General features: G+C 43.8%; 1 protein-coding gene across 1 annotated transcript in view; it reads left to right on the top strand.

Moving 5' to 3' along the window:
* Positions 1-1,375: 1,375 nt before the first annotated feature.
* The window catches only part of MAN1B1 (mannosidase alpha class 1B member 1), a 31,255-nt gene continuing 14,173 nt past the window's right edge, over positions 1,376-18,457 (top strand). Inside the window, exons 1-9 of the mRNA XM_054007315.1 lie at positions 1,376-1,581; positions 4,216-4,324; positions 4,727-4,854; positions 6,301-6,461; positions 8,782-8,891; positions 11,061-11,246; positions 14,779-14,927; positions 15,587-15,775; positions 17,664-17,854. Of these exons, the coding sequence (XP_053863290.1) occupies positions 1,456-1,581; positions 4,216-4,324; positions 4,727-4,854; positions 6,301-6,461; positions 8,782-8,891; positions 11,061-11,246; positions 14,779-14,927; positions 15,587-15,775; positions 17,664-17,854 (1,349 nt within the window). The 5' untranslated portion in view covers positions 1,376-1,455. The remainder of the gene's footprint in view (positions 1,582-4,215; positions 4,325-4,726; positions 4,855-6,300; positions 6,462-8,781; positions 8,892-11,060; positions 11,247-14,778; positions 14,928-15,586; positions 15,776-17,663; positions 17,855-18,457) is intronic.

The following is an 18,457-nucleotide window of genomic DNA, read 5'->3' as shown; positions in this document are numbered from 1 at the left end:
ACACCGAAGTGCCCCGATGACCCGCGGCGGGGGGTCCTTCTGCTCCGGGACCTGCCACCGAAGTGCCGGGGGTTCGGCGGCAATTCGGTGGCGGGGGCCTCCCACTGCCGAAGACCCCAGGCCCCCTGAATCCTCGGGGTGGCCCTGGGGGACTCTCTAATGTGTTTGTGTTTGTGAAGGACATTAGAGAGAGTGGGTGGAAGTTCCCTGCTAAGCAGTGGTGGGAGTGGGGGAAATTTGCAATGTGCGCAAGCCAGGGAGGCCATAAGGGGAGCACCGTACTTCCCCAACGGCCTCAAGAGTCAATGTGCTTTTCAAGAACTAGGTATTCTCATGCCAGAGCTTGAAGACAGGACCGCTCAAGTTGTGCACTGGGGTGCCATGTTGAGCTGCATTGAGGGTTGCCAACCCTCCAGGATTGTCCTGGAGTCTCCAGGAATTAAAGATTAATCTTTAATTAAAGATTATGTCATGTGATGAAACCTCCAGGAATTCGTCCACAGTTGGTAACCCTAGCTGCATTAGCTGAACTGGCCTTGGTAAAATGGTTGCTGTGCCTCACCCCCACTGTGGCTGCATTGTGATGACAGGTGAAACGATCCCTATCTGTAGCCAAAGGGTGATCAAATTCTGCAATAAGTGCCCTGCCTGGCTGTTGGATGTAGGGTACCACCTGGCTGGTATTTGACTGGCCTGGCCTTTTTTTTTTTTTTATGGCTTTGCCAGAAAAATAATTTAATCTGCTGCGTTTTTTTTAAAGTGGGTCTAAAGATTTGCATTATTATCACAATACACTGGGATATCTAGTGTTCAAAGTGTCTGTGGCCAGCTGCAGTGTTCCCACCTCCGCAGTTTAAGCGATAAGAGATCAAAACTGGGGGCAATCCAGCAGCCGTGTGCCACCGACACGCAAGCGCACGGCGCGCGGGTGAGAGAGGGCGTGAGTCGTGCGAGAGTGAGGAGGTGTGCGACATTACCCATCTCTTATCTATATGCGTTCTCTCTCTGGATACTATAAGTGGCTGTTGAAGGGGGGTTGCGGAGTGGCCTTGTGGTTGGGATTGTGGTAGGCTTGCTTTGGGGGGGAGGGTGCCAGCTTTGTTTGTTGTTTTGCCTTTCAAAGGTGATAACCCTAGGTGGAGGTCTGGGGGGGGGATGTTCCACAGTGAGGTTTGCTCCCCCTAACAGGGGCGCGATGAGGGGGGGAAGGGCAGCTCTGGTGCCCCCATGGCCACCCAGTAGCAAGGCCCTGCGTTGCTAAGGCATGCAAGGGGGAGGCTGTTGCTATGGGCGCCATAGAGTCCCGCTAGGGCGTGAGGCTAGAGAGGCACCCGGAAGCGGGCTTGTCTGGCGCGGCTGGGAGGCTGCGGAGCAGGATAATGGCGGTTGGGGCGGACGGCGGCTGGCGGTTGGGAGCGGTGCGCGCGCCGGGCTCTGCGTCCTGAAACCGCCGTTATGTACTCGGCGTCGCCGCCGCCGCCGCGACGGGACTTCATCTCGGTGACGCTGAGCCCCGCGGAGGCGGCGGGGGCAGGCGGCTACAACAACAGCAAGGCCTGGAGGAGGCGCTCCTGCTGGAGGGTGAGGGGCTCGGGGGGGGCAGCTTCCTGCTGGAAGGGGAGGGGTCCAGGTGACGTGGCCGCCCCGCCCCCTCCCTGCTGGAGGGGGTCTCTTGGAGGGGGAGGGGTCCTGCCCCTCCTCTGGGTGCGGGGAGACCCTGCTCCCTGCTGGAGGTTGAGGGGAACCTAGTAGCCCCGGCCCGCGCTGGAGGGGGGGGCCCTGTTGGGGGGAGGGGTGGAATCCCAGGTTGGGGGGGGAGGGGTGGAATCCCAGGTTTGGGGGGGGAGGGGTGGAATCCCAGGTGGGGGGGGTGGAGGGGGAGTGGAATCCCAGGTTTGGGGGGGGAGGGGGGAGGGGTGGAATCCCAGGTTTGGGGGGGGAGGGGGGAGGGGTGGAATCCCAGGTGGGGAGGGGCGGAGGGGGGGTGGAATCCCAGGTTGGGGGGGGCGGAGGGAGGGTGGAATCCCAGGTTGGGGGGGGGAGGGGTGGAATCCCAGGTTTGGGGGGCGAGGGGGGAGGGGTGGAATCCCAGGTGGGGAGGGGCGGAGGGGGGGTGGAATCCCAGGTTTGGGGGGGCGGGTTCCCCTGCAGTCAAGGGAAGAGGGAAAATCCCCTCACTGTTTGAAAGGCATGTGGGGGGGGGGGTGGCAGAACCCCCATTGGAGCGGGAGCAGTGCTCCCCACTTGATGTGGAGGAGGGTCGGGGTATCTCCGACACTTAAGCAGGGGTGCGGAGGACAGGCAGTGGCAGTATCGGTGAGGGAGTGCCCATTCCCCCCACTGAAAGGGCACCCTAGATGGTGAGGAAGAGGGCATAAGGCTCCCCGGCCTAGGGAAGGTGGGTAACAGGGCAGCATCTCTCTTCTCCCAGTCTAAAGAAAGGAGGTAGGATATGCCTAGAGGGGCACTGGACGCCCACCCCCCCCTTTTATCCTACCCATCTCAAGGAAAAGAGGTAGGACGCTGGTGAACATGCTCGTGGGGAGGGTCTGGGGCTACACCTTTTTGTCTTCCTCTTGAGACAGGAGAGAAGTGAGGTGAAAGCATTAGGAACTTGCATTCTCTTCCCACCCTGGTGAGCCGCTGCACTTGTACTTGCTCTGGGGAACCAAGTTGGGGATAAGGATACAGGTAGCCCAGGAGGTGGTTGTGATAAAAGGTGACATAGGAGATTGAGCAATATAAACGTCTCACCCTTTGTGTTGGGGAGGGATGTACAAGATCAGTGTACAGCAGTGGTCCCCAAACTTTTTACCTCAACCCCCCTTACCCTGTCTGCGCTCGCCCCTCCACCCCCCATACCCGGGAGCAGGGAACGCAAGCAGGAGTAAAGGGGGCTGGAGCCGGCAGCCGGGGCCCCGGGTGTAGAGCTGGGAGCAGAGCTGGATAGCTCTTCCTCTCTGCCCCCCTGTGGGGGCAGGCCTGGGCCCTAGCTGCACCCCCCGAATGTTCCTCTGTGCCCCCCTAGGGCAGCGTGCCCCACAGTTTGGGACCTCTGCTGTACACTGATCAGTTTAGGGAATAACAGGAAACATATGTCTATGCTGGTTGGCAGAGTGAAATGTGTTGACATGTCAGTCTTCACTGAAATGTTTGTGGCCTGTGGTTGCTTGCAACAGTGTGGAAGCAGTTGGTGTCTCAACCCTGGTAGGAGTGGAGTGCAAGGTTTGTGGAAGTACCGTGGGGCAGAAGAGCTTCTGGGAAACTGAGGGATGTGCCCAAATGCTGCTTTGCCCAGTGAGGGAAGGGTTTCCCAGTGCAAAAAGTTAGCAGCAAGCTGTTACTCTGGTTTAACGCCGCCCCCCCCCCCCCCCGGTGAAATGGTATGTATGGTGCGGGGGCACTAAAATATACAAGACCCAAAATGTTATCACTAAATGCAGTTTACTGAACATCTGTAATAGAAGGCTGTTTTTTACTGTATTCTGGCTTCTGATTTCGTAGGATTGTACTTAATTGTGAACAGTCTCTTGTGTTTTATTTTCTTGTTAATTATGCTGTTGGTTTACTGCACTTTCCCAAAGCTGAATGTGGGTGTCTTTTTTTGGTGGCAGTCTCTCGTTTACATAACAGTTTCACAAAGAGTGATTGTCTGAGGTGGGGTGTCTTGCTTTTCCTATCCAGCTTGAGATGCTTATTTTATTTTTAAGCTTCCTCCTTTGATGCACTAATGTCATTTTTTCATTCTCCCTCCTCCCCACACCTATTTTGCTTCTGCTTTGTATGTCCCTTGTGTATACCATGTTGGCCAGAAGGGAGGAGCCTCTTGGCTCTTTTCCAGAACCAAGTCTGGGCAGATACATAGATCAGCCAGTGAAAGGTTGTTGTAAAAATCTGTGTACTGCAGCTGATGATCTGTCTGGGAGATTTATCACAATGCAATTTCTCAAGTCTCCACAGACTCCGGCAGTGAGTGGCCCTGATCTTGTTCTCAAACCTAGCCTACCATATGCTAGCATGCTGTGTTGCTACTTTCCATATCATGACAAAGTAACTGATCTATTTTCAAAATAGGAAACAGTGTAAAACACATAATCAATTTCATATTTTTTACTCTGAAAGAACTTTCATGTGTTCGTTTGTTTGACAGCAACGGGCTAGCTTTCTACTTGTCATGCTAAAGAGTTTTCCTCTTATTTATTTTCTTTCTCAAAGAAATGGAAGCAGCTTTCTCGACTACAGCGGAGTGTAATTCTCTTCCTGTTTGCCTTCTTGGCAGTCTGTGGAGTCATTTCATACACAAACATGGGGGAACAGTGGAAAAGTACGTCTTTCATACAGTTCAAGGTTGCCCTAATGTCATAAACGGTTAAAAGATTGCTTGTTCTTAGTTTTTGTAATTACATTTTTACAATTGAAAAGTTTTTGTTTGTTTGTTTGTTTTATTTGTTTTTTTAAATCACCAAAAAAAACCCCAATCTATTATTATGGAGGCTTGTAATTTAACACTTTCAGTTAGACATGTAAGATCTGTTGGCTTCTGTAGCATTTTTTTTTTTTTTTTTTTTTTTGGGCAAAGGTATCACTTGCATATAACATACAGGTGACTACCATAGGGCTTGTCTACATTTGGTGTGGGGAGAGTTATTTTTCCAGCTAGCTTCGAAACTGTTAATTCCTTATGCAAGGCAGTTTGATGTGTACTGAATGTATTTTATACATATAGGTCTAACGAACAAATTATCAGACGATCAGAAGACAGAACTAGAGATCCCTGGATTGAAACCAGCAAATCCAGCTGTTTTACCAGCACCGCAGAAAGCAGATGCCAACTACCCAGAGCTTTCCCCTCAGGTATTGCAAGGAAAAATGTTTCTCTTAACCCTACCTAATAGGGTTTGTGAAAGCTGCAAATAGCATTTAATTCCAACAGTCGTAATGGAAAAAGAAATGAAGGCCTGTTATAAGAATTAATTTCCTATGGGTAGAGAACTCAACTCTCAAGAAAGGCTTTGGTTCCAGTTAGGGGTGAAAACATTGTCTACTTTCTGGCTTTTGTTTGTATCCATAGACTTAAAGAGGAGAGAATTGCTCTGATTTCTGAGAACTCTCTTCTTAGCTCAGTCTGAAGGAGCTAGTCAGCTGTCTAATAGGAGCACTAATATATAATGAAAGCATTTGGGAGGTGGGGGTAAGGTATTTTTGGAATTCTCAGTAGATATCATATGGGCTTTGTTTAATAGTGAACTTGTGTTCAGTATGTTTCCTAAACCACTGGTTTGCTTGTGACTGCTGATACTTCAGGCTTTTGTGACCTGGTATTCTAGGCTCCATCTTACTATCTTGATGAATCTGCTTGTGCTTGGTCTAGGCCCAGGCATACCACCATTGCCTGCCTCCCATTCAGCAATATGTGCTCTAACCTGCTATGGAATACTCCAAACCTCAGTCCTGGAAATGTGAGCAGCCCAGGCTCTGTGGCTGGCTAGAGTGTGTACAGTTGAATATGAGGCAGGGGATAGTCGGCATCTCTGGTAAACTGCAACAGCTTCCCAGAATAGGTGGAAATAATAATAAATCTAGTAGCTCTCTACGTCTGAGATACTCTGAAGGGGTGTGAAAGTTATTTATTTTATGGATACACTTCTAACGGATCATACAAACTGTCTGGTTTCCAAGAAATTCATTGGGAGAGTAATAGGAAAAAGGAACTCTGTTTAAAGTGTGTGTGTGTGTCTCTACACACACTCTCCTGTTCACACAATTAGTTCAGGGAATTTAGGATTCTTTGTTTTAAATGAAAATGATCTCTCATGTGGTGCTTTCTTCTAATTTGTATAATGTACATCTACTATGAAAAATAATTCCTGGTATTGGATCACTTCTGTATTGTGTAAGCCCTTAGTAACGCATCTCTTTGTTATAACTAGTGTCAATTGTTGCACCTTGTTATATATGTTTATGACAGGTTCACATTTTTGACAGTGCTGTGTGTTATAGATATACCTGGTAATGATACAGGTAGCCTAATATCCTCACTGGTAACTGTTACCCAAGAAGCTATGTACAATTTTACCAGAGATAAAAAAAATTCAAACATGATTTCCCTCCTCCTTGGCCTGTCTGGTTGAGATGAAAGGTTGCATGCTGTGACCTGTAGTCCCCTGCACTACATCTCTGTATTAAAAATGAGGGTATTCTCAGGTTGCATTGTACAACTCTGGGATGCTTTTGGACTGGGTATTGGCCACCCATGCAGTAGATCATCTTGGTTTACTTTTGCCTTTCTTTCTTTCTTAGAAACATTCAAAGCCTCCTCACGTCCGACGTGGTCCTCCTAATCTGCAGATCAGACCGCCACGGAGAGATGCAAGGGTAAAAGCCCAAGATGTTGCTGGCAAGACTGAGGAAGAACCTGGCCAGGCTGATAAAGAAGAGAAAACAGAAAAGTCCATTATTAGGTAGGTAGAAATATTTCCAAGAATTTACAATTTGCTGGAGTAGTCTTCTAGTTTTGTTTTTATTCTCTCAGATTCTATTGGTAAAAAGATGAATGTACAAATTTTTGAGGGCTTTTCATTGTCTGCCTAGAATGTTGTTTTACTTATATGCTTCTTTGGCCTTGCATAACAGCAGAGTGTTGATTTTTGCTAGGTTGATTTGCTTGGTTAGCTGAGTTTTTGGTGCCCAAAGGCGCCACTCAGGGTTTGAGACCCCATTAGACTAAGCACTGTACCAGTGCACAGGTAGACACAGCCCTTTCCCTGAAGAATTTGTCTGTAGGATTATTTCACTCTATCAATTTGTTCTGTGTTAGATGTTAATACAATAGCACAATCATCATTATCTTAGTCCTGATGTACATTTGCAAATTGTATCGGCATAACTGTCTGTCGGGGTGTGTGTGTAGGTTTTTGGGTTTTTTAATCAGTGTAATTATGCATACTAACCTGTAGTATGGATTAACTTATACAAATATAAAGGTGCCTTATATTTGGAATAGCTATACTGGTATAAAGCACCTTTATACTGATATAACTGCATCCAGGCTAAGGAGCTTGTACTGCTTTAACCATATTAACCAATCTTGTGAAAGCGTTACAACTTTCTGGTGTATTCGTCATGGTGTTCACTTAATTTGGGAATAAGCAATAGCATTTGACTTCATTGTTCAATATAGAAAGAATAGTAAAAGTTGACCACAGATACCTATGGTATGTTTACACTAGATATAATTTCCTAAAATTTTTCTCACCCTTGCTGCCACTGGTGCAGCTCAGTTAGTAGTAGCAGTGGCACCTTGTCTGCAGTAGTGTTCTAGCCATCATAGCATCTAAACCCTCTCACAGCGATTGTAGAATCTTATCTACCCAAGCGCTCCCAGCATTGCTACCACTGACTGGAGCGGTACTATTGGCAGCAATGATGGTAAATCTAGGAAAACTACTTCAGTGTAGGTCTGTAGTATGCTAGTAACAATGTCAATATTAATGCAGTAGTAGTAACTGGTTCTATACGGTCTATCTTTTTTTAACATACAAGCTTTGTGAGTTCTATAAACCATGCTTCTCTGTGGGTAGCTAAAGTTCATATTGAAATTGAGTTAATGTACAGATACATAAAAGGACGTTGTCAAAACTGTTAACTCTCAACCTGAACCTTTTCTTGACTTCAGTACTATTTATAAGGTTTTACCTTCAGAAGTCTGTCTATATAATTCTTTTCCAAACTGACTTATGATGCCACTTTGGTGAGAAAAGCATGTAACAAAACAAGCATTTTACATTGCTGCTATCCTGTGTTCACAGTTGAATTCTTAATTCTCATTTGCATGATACTATTTTAATCAAGTGCGAGTGATTCATGCAATAATTTCAAACCTGGAAGACACCTGTAATATTTCAAATGCAATGCTCTTTCACAAATTTTGAGTTTGTATATTTCTGATTCCTTTAAGAAATTCCATTACAGCAGCAATGGTTTCATGGAATCCTAAAAGCCTTCATGTTTCTTAATTCAGTTCAATAAAAGATTCATTACCATTTGCCTGGAAGAAATCACTGACTTCAAATAAAGATTAATGAGCCAATAAGTGATCTTTTCCTATCTTGTGCCATGATCAAAATGTCATTTAGTTCCCTAACAAACAACGAGGAGTCCCGTGGCACCTTAAATACTAACAGATGTGTTTGGACATAAGCTTTCGTGGGTTAAAAAAAAAACAACCCACTTCTTCAGATGCATGGAGTGAAAATTACAGATGCAGGCATAAATATACCGACACATGAAGAGAAGGGAGTTACCTTACAAGTGGAGAACCAATGTTAACAAGGCCAATTCAGTCAAGGTGGATGTGGTCCACTTGACACCTCCTCATCAATTATTGGGAGTGGACCACATCCACCCTGACTGAATTGGCCTTGTTAACATTGGTTCTCCACTTGTAAGGTAACTCCCTTCTCTTCATGTGTCGGTATATTTATGCCTGCATCTGTAATTTTCACTCCATGCATCTGAAGAAGTGGGTTGGTTTTTTTTTTAACCCACGAAAGCTTATGTCCAAACACATCTGTTAGTATTTAAGGTGCCACGGGACTCCTCGTTGTTCTTGTGGCTACAGACTAACATGGCTACCCCTCTGATGTTTAGTTCCCTCTTTATCAGGCTGTTGTGAAAATATGAAATGAACAATGTTTGACAGTAGAGATAAGAATAATTCATTTTAACTCTTGTCTCTATTTTAATCGAGTTAAATATTATTGAAATACCTTGTACTTGCAGTTGGAGAGGAGCAGTGATAGAACCTGACCAAAGCACTGAACCTCCTTCCAATAAAATAAAAGAACCAGAAAAACCATCATCTGTGGAAGTGGAAGATCAGAAAGAGCCAGGTAATAGGCTAGAGACCAACACCTTTCTCATTATTGACCATGAGATTTAGATGTTTATATCTCCCTGTTCACATTCACAGTCAAAGTTATGCCATCCCTTTAATTAAATCTGCTATTTTTAGCTAAGATAGAGTTGCTTCCTGTGGGAAAGGGGAAGAACTGATTGAAAAGAGATTATGCATTGTTCATCTAGAACATCTAAGTCCTGCAGCATACTTGATCTGCTGTGACAACCTACAGGTGCATGTTTTTTCAAGGTTTCTGGTGATTCACAAATAATACTGAGAACTGAGAATATGAAAATACTGATACACGAATATTGCATCCGCTGTACTAGTTGTTACCATGGCACAGCATACATGGCTGTGATTGCCAGATCATGTCTCGACAGTCTGCGTGCTACAGTTGCTGCCACTGTGCAGCTCACCCCTGCCTGCTTGCCACTCCCAAACGAAGTGTGTGGTTTTGCTTCTGATATATATTGGGTGCATGCATCTGTACCCTAACCTTGTCCTGGATACTGCGTGCAAACATTGGGAATGAAATGAAAGATTCAGAAACAAACCACAATAAACCATAAGCCCCAGAGTGATTTATTAAATTGAGTATAATTTAAACTATTCTTACTTATCCTTAATGAAAGTGCTGTCTTTTTCTGCAGCAGCAATGCCTCCTGTGTAAGTGGACAGCAGTGGAAACAGGATGGCCCTACACCAGGGAATGTTTTTGAGAGGCTCCTGGTTATTGGCTTCTCCTTTGCCTTGCCAGGAGATGACATCGTTGTGTTGGGGAGCACTATAGGCACCTGCCCTCAACCACCTTCCCTGCTCTGCAAAATGTACATTCCCCTCGCTTGGTGAAGCACTTGGTCCCTCCCATTTAAATATATCTTGCTACCGTTTTTTCCTCGTTTCCCAGTATGTGCATGCCTTCATGCACAACCTTCCTCCCCTTATTTAAAGTGGCCTCTTGCTTTTTTCTCCCCCCCTGAAATTGAGAAATAGGGGTGTCACTGAAAATAGGCAGCATGGCCTGATTTTTCTCTCTGCTCCACCTCCCAAAAGGGAGAAGTGCCCTCCTGTTGGGGAAAAATAGCTGTTTAGAAAGATGGCTTGAAAAGGACAACTTACTTTCTCAACAGTGGTTTGCTGGTCTCTTGGAGACTGGTCGGGGGGGAAAGGAAGTGACTTCCTCCATTTAATTCATCACATGCTGCTTTTGAGGATTACCGGGAATAGACAGCTGCAGCAGCTCTCTCTTCATTTGCTCTCCCCAGTGCAGCAAAGAATCTGGGAATCTGCTCTCTGATGAGCTAGTCAGAGGGAGTTCTTGTTTATTGCAAAACCTGGGCGTTACCTGTAATAGCATGCAGTGCATTGGCATCCTGATGTCTAAGTGCCCTTAATATAGGTGGGATTAATAGCAACACCCATTATGAAGGTTGCCAGACATTCCCATAATCAGACCCGTTCTTCAGTTGCTCATAACTTTTTGTCAGACTTTAACCACTTGGGCTGAAATTTTTCATGCTGGGTGTCTGCCTCAGGCTGAATTGTTTTTGGAAAATTTCAACCAAAACTGTTCAGCTGTTTTCGAGATCACGGCTAGGGAAAATAAGTTGTTTTGCTGAAATTCTGATGGTCTTTTCTTTGAAAAGCTCTAGCACCCCCATGGTCTGGAGCAGGGACTTTAAATTGGGCAGTAGAGGAATGAGATAGGGATCTTGTGGTAAAAATATATGATCATGTAATTAAAACTGTATCATAAAACATACTCACAAGGGGACTGAATTAAGTTTGTACAGGCAACCTTAATTCTGGGATATCTTAAGTTAAAAATGCTTGACTTGGCAACCTTAATAATGTTCTTTTAACATTAACATAGTTTTTTGTGTGTATTTCTCTAAATATTATTTTTGGAGTTCTGTGTTAATGAGATTTCCATTGCTGACTCACTAAATCATTGGTTAAAAATATTGACCGCTTACTGCGGGTTGGAAAGACCCTATTACAAAGGAATAACTTCAGGTAACTGAAGCCAGTGTAATGTAATCTTTAGTTGCAGAGATGAGGGCTCTTGATTTTGGGCAGAGTTTGTGGACAAGAGTCTCATGTGGCTGCATAACTCTGAGCTTCAGCATTCTTCAGCAAGGTTGATTTCCATTCACAGTGCCCATAAATGAACGTCAGATGGCTGTGGTAGAAGCATTCCGCCATGCATGGAAAGGTTATAAAGAGTTTGCCTGGGGACATGATGAACTGAAGCCTTTGTCCAAATCCTACAGCGAGTGGTTTGGACTCGGTCTTACGTTAATTGATGCATTGGATACCATGTGGATTTTGGGCTTAAAAGAAGGTAATTTTCTTTCCTCTTCCTATGTTTCTCCCACCTCGGTATTTTTCTGGTTCCAATAGTTGCCATTAAGGCCAACTGATCATTTTATGCTTGGTGGCTGAGAGGCAAAATATTTTATTCCAGTAGCTTTTGGGGATTCTCAGTATCTATTGAACTAATATGTTCAGAGCTCCTTAACATAGGCAATTCATTACACTTTGGCTGAGCAAATTTCATTTTGTCCATGGGGAAAATCCAAACATTTACTATTAAGGGGGACACTTCTTTGGTTTTAAGGTGTTTCTTCCAACTGCATCCGATATGTAAAAGCATTTGTGGAATAATTTTGCTGGCTATATCTATTGATGAATTGGCATTCCTGCTATAAATTGGGGACTGGATTATTAGGTCTGCCTGTGGTTGTTTCCATACTAAAACAACCAGTGCCCCATGATGGTGCTAAGGTTACTAAGATACTGGAGGTCAAGTATCAGGGGGTAGCCGTGTTACTCTGTATCTACAGAAACAATAAGGAGTCTGGTGGCACCAAACACTAACAGATTTATTTGAGCATAAGCTTTCGTGGGTAAAAACCTCACTTCTTCAGATGCATAGAGTGGAAATTACAGATGCAGTCAGACTCCTTGTTGTTTTTGTAAGATACTGGAGGGGCCTTTCTAAGTCCCAGTCTTGCAAAGTCAGTCTGGGATCTTTTAGCTTGTGTATAATCACTGTTAATAAAGATATTCTACATATGGAACTTAGTCAACAATTCTGTATGTAAACCAGAAAATAATTCAGTGTTCTGTTGGATCTGCAATGCTTAAAGGAATAAAGCTAATAACTTTTGTTTTTACTATAAGTATATAAGAGACAGAATCCACACAGATCTGTTGATTAAGGCAGTGGTTTTCAAACTGCGGGTCACAACCCAGTACTGGGTCCTGGCGTCTCCGGTCAGCACTACCAACCAGGCAATTAAAAGTTCCGTCGGCGGTGCTGCCTGGCTAAGGCAGGCTAGTCCCTACCTGTTCTGACACCGCACTGTGCCCCGGAAGCAGCCAGCAGCAGGTCCAGCTCCTAGGCAGCGGGGCCACGGGGCTCTGCGCGCTGCCCCTGCCCCAAGCACCGGTTCCGCACTCCCAATGGGAGCTGCACGAGCCGCTTGTGCATCTCCGCCTAGGAGCCAGATCTGTTGCTGTCTGCTTCCAGGGCACAGCGCAGTCTGCGGTGCCAAGAGAGGCAGGAAGCCTGCCTTAGCACCTGTGCTGCCCCACTGACCGGGAACCGCCTGAGGTAAGCCTGTGCCCCAATCCCCTGCCCAAGCCTTGAGCCCCCCAAACCTGGAGCCCCTTCCTGTACCCCAAACCTCTCATCCCTGGCCCCACCCCAGAGCCTACACCCCCAGCCCAGCCCTGACCCCTTCCCACACTCCTGCCCCAGCCCAGAGCACCCTCCCACACCCTGAACCCCTCATTCCCAGCCCTGAGCCCCTCTCACACCCCAAACCCCTCATCCCCAGCTCCATTAGGTCATGGGCATCAACAATTTTCTTCAACTGGGTCACCGGAAAAAAAGTTTGAAAACCACTGGATTAAGGCAGTGCTATTTTTATTCACTTTTCTGACTTGAACCACACTTTAACGCTGGTAAGCAAGCCACATTTTTACTTGCTTAATTACATATTGTCTAGCAAAATTCTCTCCTAAATTTAATAGGATACAGTACTCATCACTTCCTGTCCCAAACTGTTGTATGCTCTCTGTTCAATGTATGGCAGGTATCCTAATTCACTGCAGAAGTGGCTGCGTTTTGTACTGGGTTTTAAAACCTCAGTTTCATTTTTTTTTTGGTTTTAAGCTACTGCCTTACATGACTACAGGAAAAAAATCACTTAATCGGGACATGTAAGTTAAACAAGGAAACTACAAAGCAGTATTTACAAATACCTGAAAATGTCTCCATTGATGTGCTTTGAACAGCTATGGCATCTGTGGAGACAGCCACCTTTATAATAATTTCACAACAAACACAGTTTGACATGTATCAAGACTGGAAGATCAGATCTGGCGCTAACGGCATAAGAAACTGCAGGAATCTTCCACAGTTCTATATTTTCTTTACTTGTTTGATTTAATACGTACAGTTTAAAATCAAACACAAAACCGACCGTGGAAAATCTCTTGTCTCCCTCACTGCATGTCTGAGCTCTCTTGATGTTTCATCAGGTTGACAGTGTGACTGCGTTCTTATAAAATATTTAAATATGAACTGCAGAGTGCTTTTAAAATAAATTATTAGTGATTTAGACATGTTTAAAATGGACATCTGATTGGAAACTTTTATATTCTATCGCACTTCTCCTTTAAGTGATTGCTTCATAGTCTGTAAAGCTCTTTGGGATTCTTCAGGATAAAAAAAGCTCTATAAATGAAAGTTGTGTTAGAGTGTGAAAATCTTTCTCTCACGAGTCTGAATATAAAAACTGCTTCTGTAAGAAAATTCTGGATTTCTCTATTGCTAGACAGTGATAAGTCTGACAGCACAATTTACTGAAGTGGAATGTAGAAAACCTATTTTGTCATCCTTATTTAAGGCCTGTGTAAAAGAATGTATTTGTAAACAGTGATTTTCTCACAAGGGAGACAGATCTGTGGTAGGTAGATCTTGGTGAGCTATCCTAGTGATAGTTTAACATCCAGAAGTCTCAGTGGAAGGGCATTAGTTTCTAACCTTTGCATTCTGTGTCCAAATAGATAATTGCATAGATAATTGGCAACATTTTAAAGAAGCAACTTTGTTTTCCCCAGTACAAGTTCCTGGTAGTCATAGATGCCTGGTGTCCTGAATACTTAGAGATCTTGTGGTTAAAACATTAGCATGGGACTCAACAGACGTCTGTTCAATTCCCAGCTCTGCCACAAACTTCATGTTTGACCTTGGGCATGTCACTTAATCCCTCCTTATCTCAGCATCTAATCTAAAAATGGGGACTCATATTTCCTACTTCATAAGGCTGTTGTGAGGATAGTCATTAATTATGGTGAAGTAGTGCAAGGCCATATATATACATAGATAGTATGTTGGGAAGCTGACAGGCAGTAGCTTTGATTTAAGTAGCCTTAAAAAAAGTCTTATGGTGAAAGTGTGACTGATTGTCATGACCAGTAAAATAGGTGGTAATAGACTGCAGGCTTATATTGAGAGAGGTGGGTTATTAGGATACCAGGATAATTCCTGTTTGCATTATTTTAATAAAGAAGGAATGTGCTTTTACAAGACCTGCTAAACATGTAATTTCTCTGCCAAGTACTTGTCTCCTTGCATATCCCCACATTGTTGTATTGCATAGGAATTAAACTGATGCCAGGTTTGTGTTCTTCAGTGTATTTGTAATCTCTTCAGCTAGCCCCTTAAAAATACAGGTTCCTTTTGATAGACTGAATAAGAATCAAGGCAGTATAGCTCACTAACTCTTAATCTGGTCATTTGAGTGTGCTGTTATAACTACAGTGTGTGTCCTCCAAAAGTTGTTCCCTTTTGTGCCTTGCAGAGTTTGAAGAAGCAAAGAAATGGGTGGCAACTGACTTACTGCTTGATAAGAATGTGGATGTGAACCTCTTTGAGAGCACCATTCGTATTCTGGGGGGGTTGCTGAGCGCCTACCACTTATCTGGAGATAGCCTCTTCCTGGAAAAAGCTGTAAGTGATTGAGTCTCTCAGTCCCAGGTAGAATGTGTGTCTTGCGCTGGGTAAAGTGGCAGAAAGGTTCATCAGAAAGTAAACTCTACCAGGCTTTTCCTCTGTATTCCACCATTACTGCCCTAGAGGCTTCTTGAATGTTTTCTTCATCTTTGCCTTCCTGGTGTCATCAGAGCTCTAATTAACTTAGGGTTCCGTTTTAATTAGAATTTCCCTTAATTCCTAATGTAAAGACTAAGATGATACATTTAAGGATCTTTATTACCTTTTTACCCAGTTAATTTTTTTTTATGGGAAGAAAGTCCTAGTCAATGAATGGAGCGGTTACACACAGGTTCCCTGTCTTGGGAAATACAGTGGTATTCTCCTTCCCCTCCCAAGTGCCGGGACAAAGGCCCTGTGCTTGCATTAAGGATTATCAGTAATCTCAGATTGAAAATGTGTTACGTGGGATGTGCAGTATGAACTGTAGTGTACAGCAACGGGAACCAGGTAGAAGCTATATGCCAATTACTGTGAAGTAGTGATTCTTCTTAATATTTGCCTTTGTTCCTCGTAGATGGGCTAAAACTAAACTGCAGTTCTTTTTCCTGTTTTTTGTTTGATTGCTGAGAGAAATAATAAAGAATTTTTGTTCCATGCTTTTGGGTTCTCTTTAGAAAGACATTGGGAGCAGGCTTATGCCAGCATTCAACACACCATCCAAGATACCATACTCAGATGTAAACATTGGCCGAGGCACTGCCCACCCGCCTCGTTGGACGTCTGACAGCACCGTGGCAGAGGTGACCAGTATTCAACTGGAGTTTAGGGAGCTCTCTCGTCTCACTGGAGATGAGAAATTCCAGGTATGGGAGAACCAGTTGTCATCTTCTCTTCCTCTCTCCACCACTACCCCTCAGCCTCCACCCCATTATTGGTGAGGCTCACTTAGATTGCCTGTACTCTTTTCTCCTTCCATTCTTCTAACAGAGATCAAAAATGTTTCTCACTGTGGCAGCTGGAGCAGATTTCATTGGTTGATGAAAGTAAATGCCATTGCGTTGCTGATCCACCTCCTAACAAACACCATCTCTAAAACATCTTATCTGGAGCAATTTTATGCCTAATCACGCCATACACATCACTATTTCTGAGTAGTCACTCCACCTTTCAGTTTGCTGGTGAATTCCTGGTTCTTATAATCTCACAGCTAAAGAGAGTTTAATGACATATCCAAAGGGAAGCAGCAGGCGGGCCGGGGGTGGGGAAGAGTCCATTACTTTTCCAGTTTTTTTTTAAAGTAAATACCACAAAGCTCATAGTAGAGGTGAATAATTGCTCCTTTCATCAGAAGGAACTTACAAGAAAAATCTTTGTTTTTGATATGCTTGTGGTATCTTTTATATTGTCCGAGACTAGATTACCTATAACTGGCTTTTCGAAACACCAGGCTATAGATAAACTATATAGAGCTGTCTTCTTAGTATTTAAATTCATAGGAGGTGCTTAGATATCCCTACATTAATGCTAGTGTTGAAAGCAACTAAACTCCCTTCGTAAGCTGCAGGGTGCTTATCAGCCGACTCAAATTCCAGTTATGGGCATGGTGTGAAGGTTGTATCTGGGAGAAAATAAGCCAAAGTACTAACAATTTCAAAGGCAGTGGGAGGTGTATTCTTTTTGTTTTGGAGGTGATTTTTGTATAGTGTCCCAAATCAACTTATACATAAGGCCCTACTTCATTCTCAATATTGCGGATCCCCCAAAAGTAGGCTTCCACTACAATTTTGATTTTTTAATTAGCTTACTTTGCACAATCCACAATTTCACATACATTTTGAGTATGCAATTAGTACTGCACTAACATGCAATGCCTGTAAAAGGGTAAAGTGACTGGACTCGATTTCTACAGCAGCTGTGTTAAGACTTTTAGTCTTTTTAATTTTATATTGTACCAGTCATTATTATTATTATTATTATTTTTTTTTGAATGTAAGATAGTTGCAGCAAAATGTCTGGTTATCAAAAAAATTAGCAGGCATAACATAATACTTGAGTGTTTATATCATTCCTGCACATTTTTCTTAAACACATTCTGGCTTTTCCAAATCACTGCTGTTAATGAAGGTCCATTATTACTTTTCTGCAATTTTTTTTTCCATGTCTTGTCCGCAACTCCTCTGCAATTATTTGAAGATCATCATCAGTAGGGCCTTATTTATACAGTTATTTGCAGGAACTATAGCTGTACATTATGCATGTGCAGTGGTCCTTAGCTATACTTGTCATGAAAATCTCAGTAAAAAAAAAAGTTGGCATCATTACCAACTTGAGTTGAGCTATAGTATTATTGAGAAATATTTCTGAGCTTCCCTGATCTCCTCCAGAACAGACACTGTTGAAGGTGTTGCAGGCCACTTAACCTGACCTTAGAGTTAACCTAATGTTCTGTCAGTCGGTGTTTGAATCTGACTTCTAAATGGCTGAGGGACCTGGACTCACCACCATCGCTGATTCTAGCTTGAGAGAGTTGTATTCTTGAAAAGGAAAGCTGATAAAAAATCTCTAACTATTCCCACCTCAGATTTGCTGTAGTTTCTCTGAAGCCATAAGCAGCAACTGTATTGGAAAGGGGAAAAAATCCCACAACTGTTGACTGCTCCAGGCCATTTAAGTAATACTGAGCTGTGTAGTTGCATTGTCTCATTCAAGGTGTATTTTTTTCAATGTGTTTTTTTTTTTTTTTTTCTGTAGAAAGCAGTAGATGCGGTGATGAAGCATGTACACTCTCTCTCAGGGAAGAATGATGGGCTGGTGCCCATGTTCATAAACACCAACAGTGGGCAGTTCACTCACCTGGGTGTCTACACTCTGGGGGCCAGAGCTGACAGCTACTATGAATATTTGCTCAAACAATGGATCCAGGGTGGGAAGAAAGAAAATGAGTAAGTTCTCCCCACTTCCTGTGTCAGTTTAAGAATGATGTAAGCTATAAGACTTGCTACCCTAGTTGGCGGTTTAGAAGGAAGAGTATATTATGCAGACTCTGATATGAGCGTATTTGTGAGTAGTTTTAAAAAACAACAACAACAACAAACAAGCTGGGTCAGTAGACTTATTGGTAACTGCATAACAGTGTGGGGATCAGACTTCAACTTGCAACTCTGCTTCCCCCCCTACACAGGGTGTTGAGGGTTGTGATTGTTACAGATGTGGGAGGGATTTAAATTGTTTGCAGCAGGTTCTGTTGTGTAAATAAAATGTTGTTGCTCTGTAGGACACATCATTTTTATTCTCTCTGAAAATGGCAAGGCATTTTGCAGGCTCTGTTAGAGAGGGATTAGTGAGGAACCTGCTGGAGGGCAGGTACCACATTCGTGATTATCCCCTTTCTAGTCCAGATACAGGACTTAAATTTGAATCCGGTGCCTTGGATTCCAGTGTGTTTCTCTTGTCTGGCCTGAATAACTGGGAAGCACCTTGTTTTGGGATGAGAGGGGTTTGAAAGGGTTTGTGGGACAAGGGAGGTGTTATTGTGGGAAAGAAAG

The sequence above is a fragment of the Malaclemys terrapin genome, chromosome 17 (assembly GCF_027887155.1).
Source record: "Malaclemys terrapin pileata isolate rMalTer1 chromosome 17, rMalTer1.hap1, whole genome shotgun sequence".
NCBI classification, from domain to species: domain Eukaryota; kingdom Metazoa; phylum Chordata; order Testudines; family Emydidae; genus Malaclemys; species Malaclemys terrapin.
This window is presented reverse-complemented; position numbering and strand designations above follow the sequence as displayed.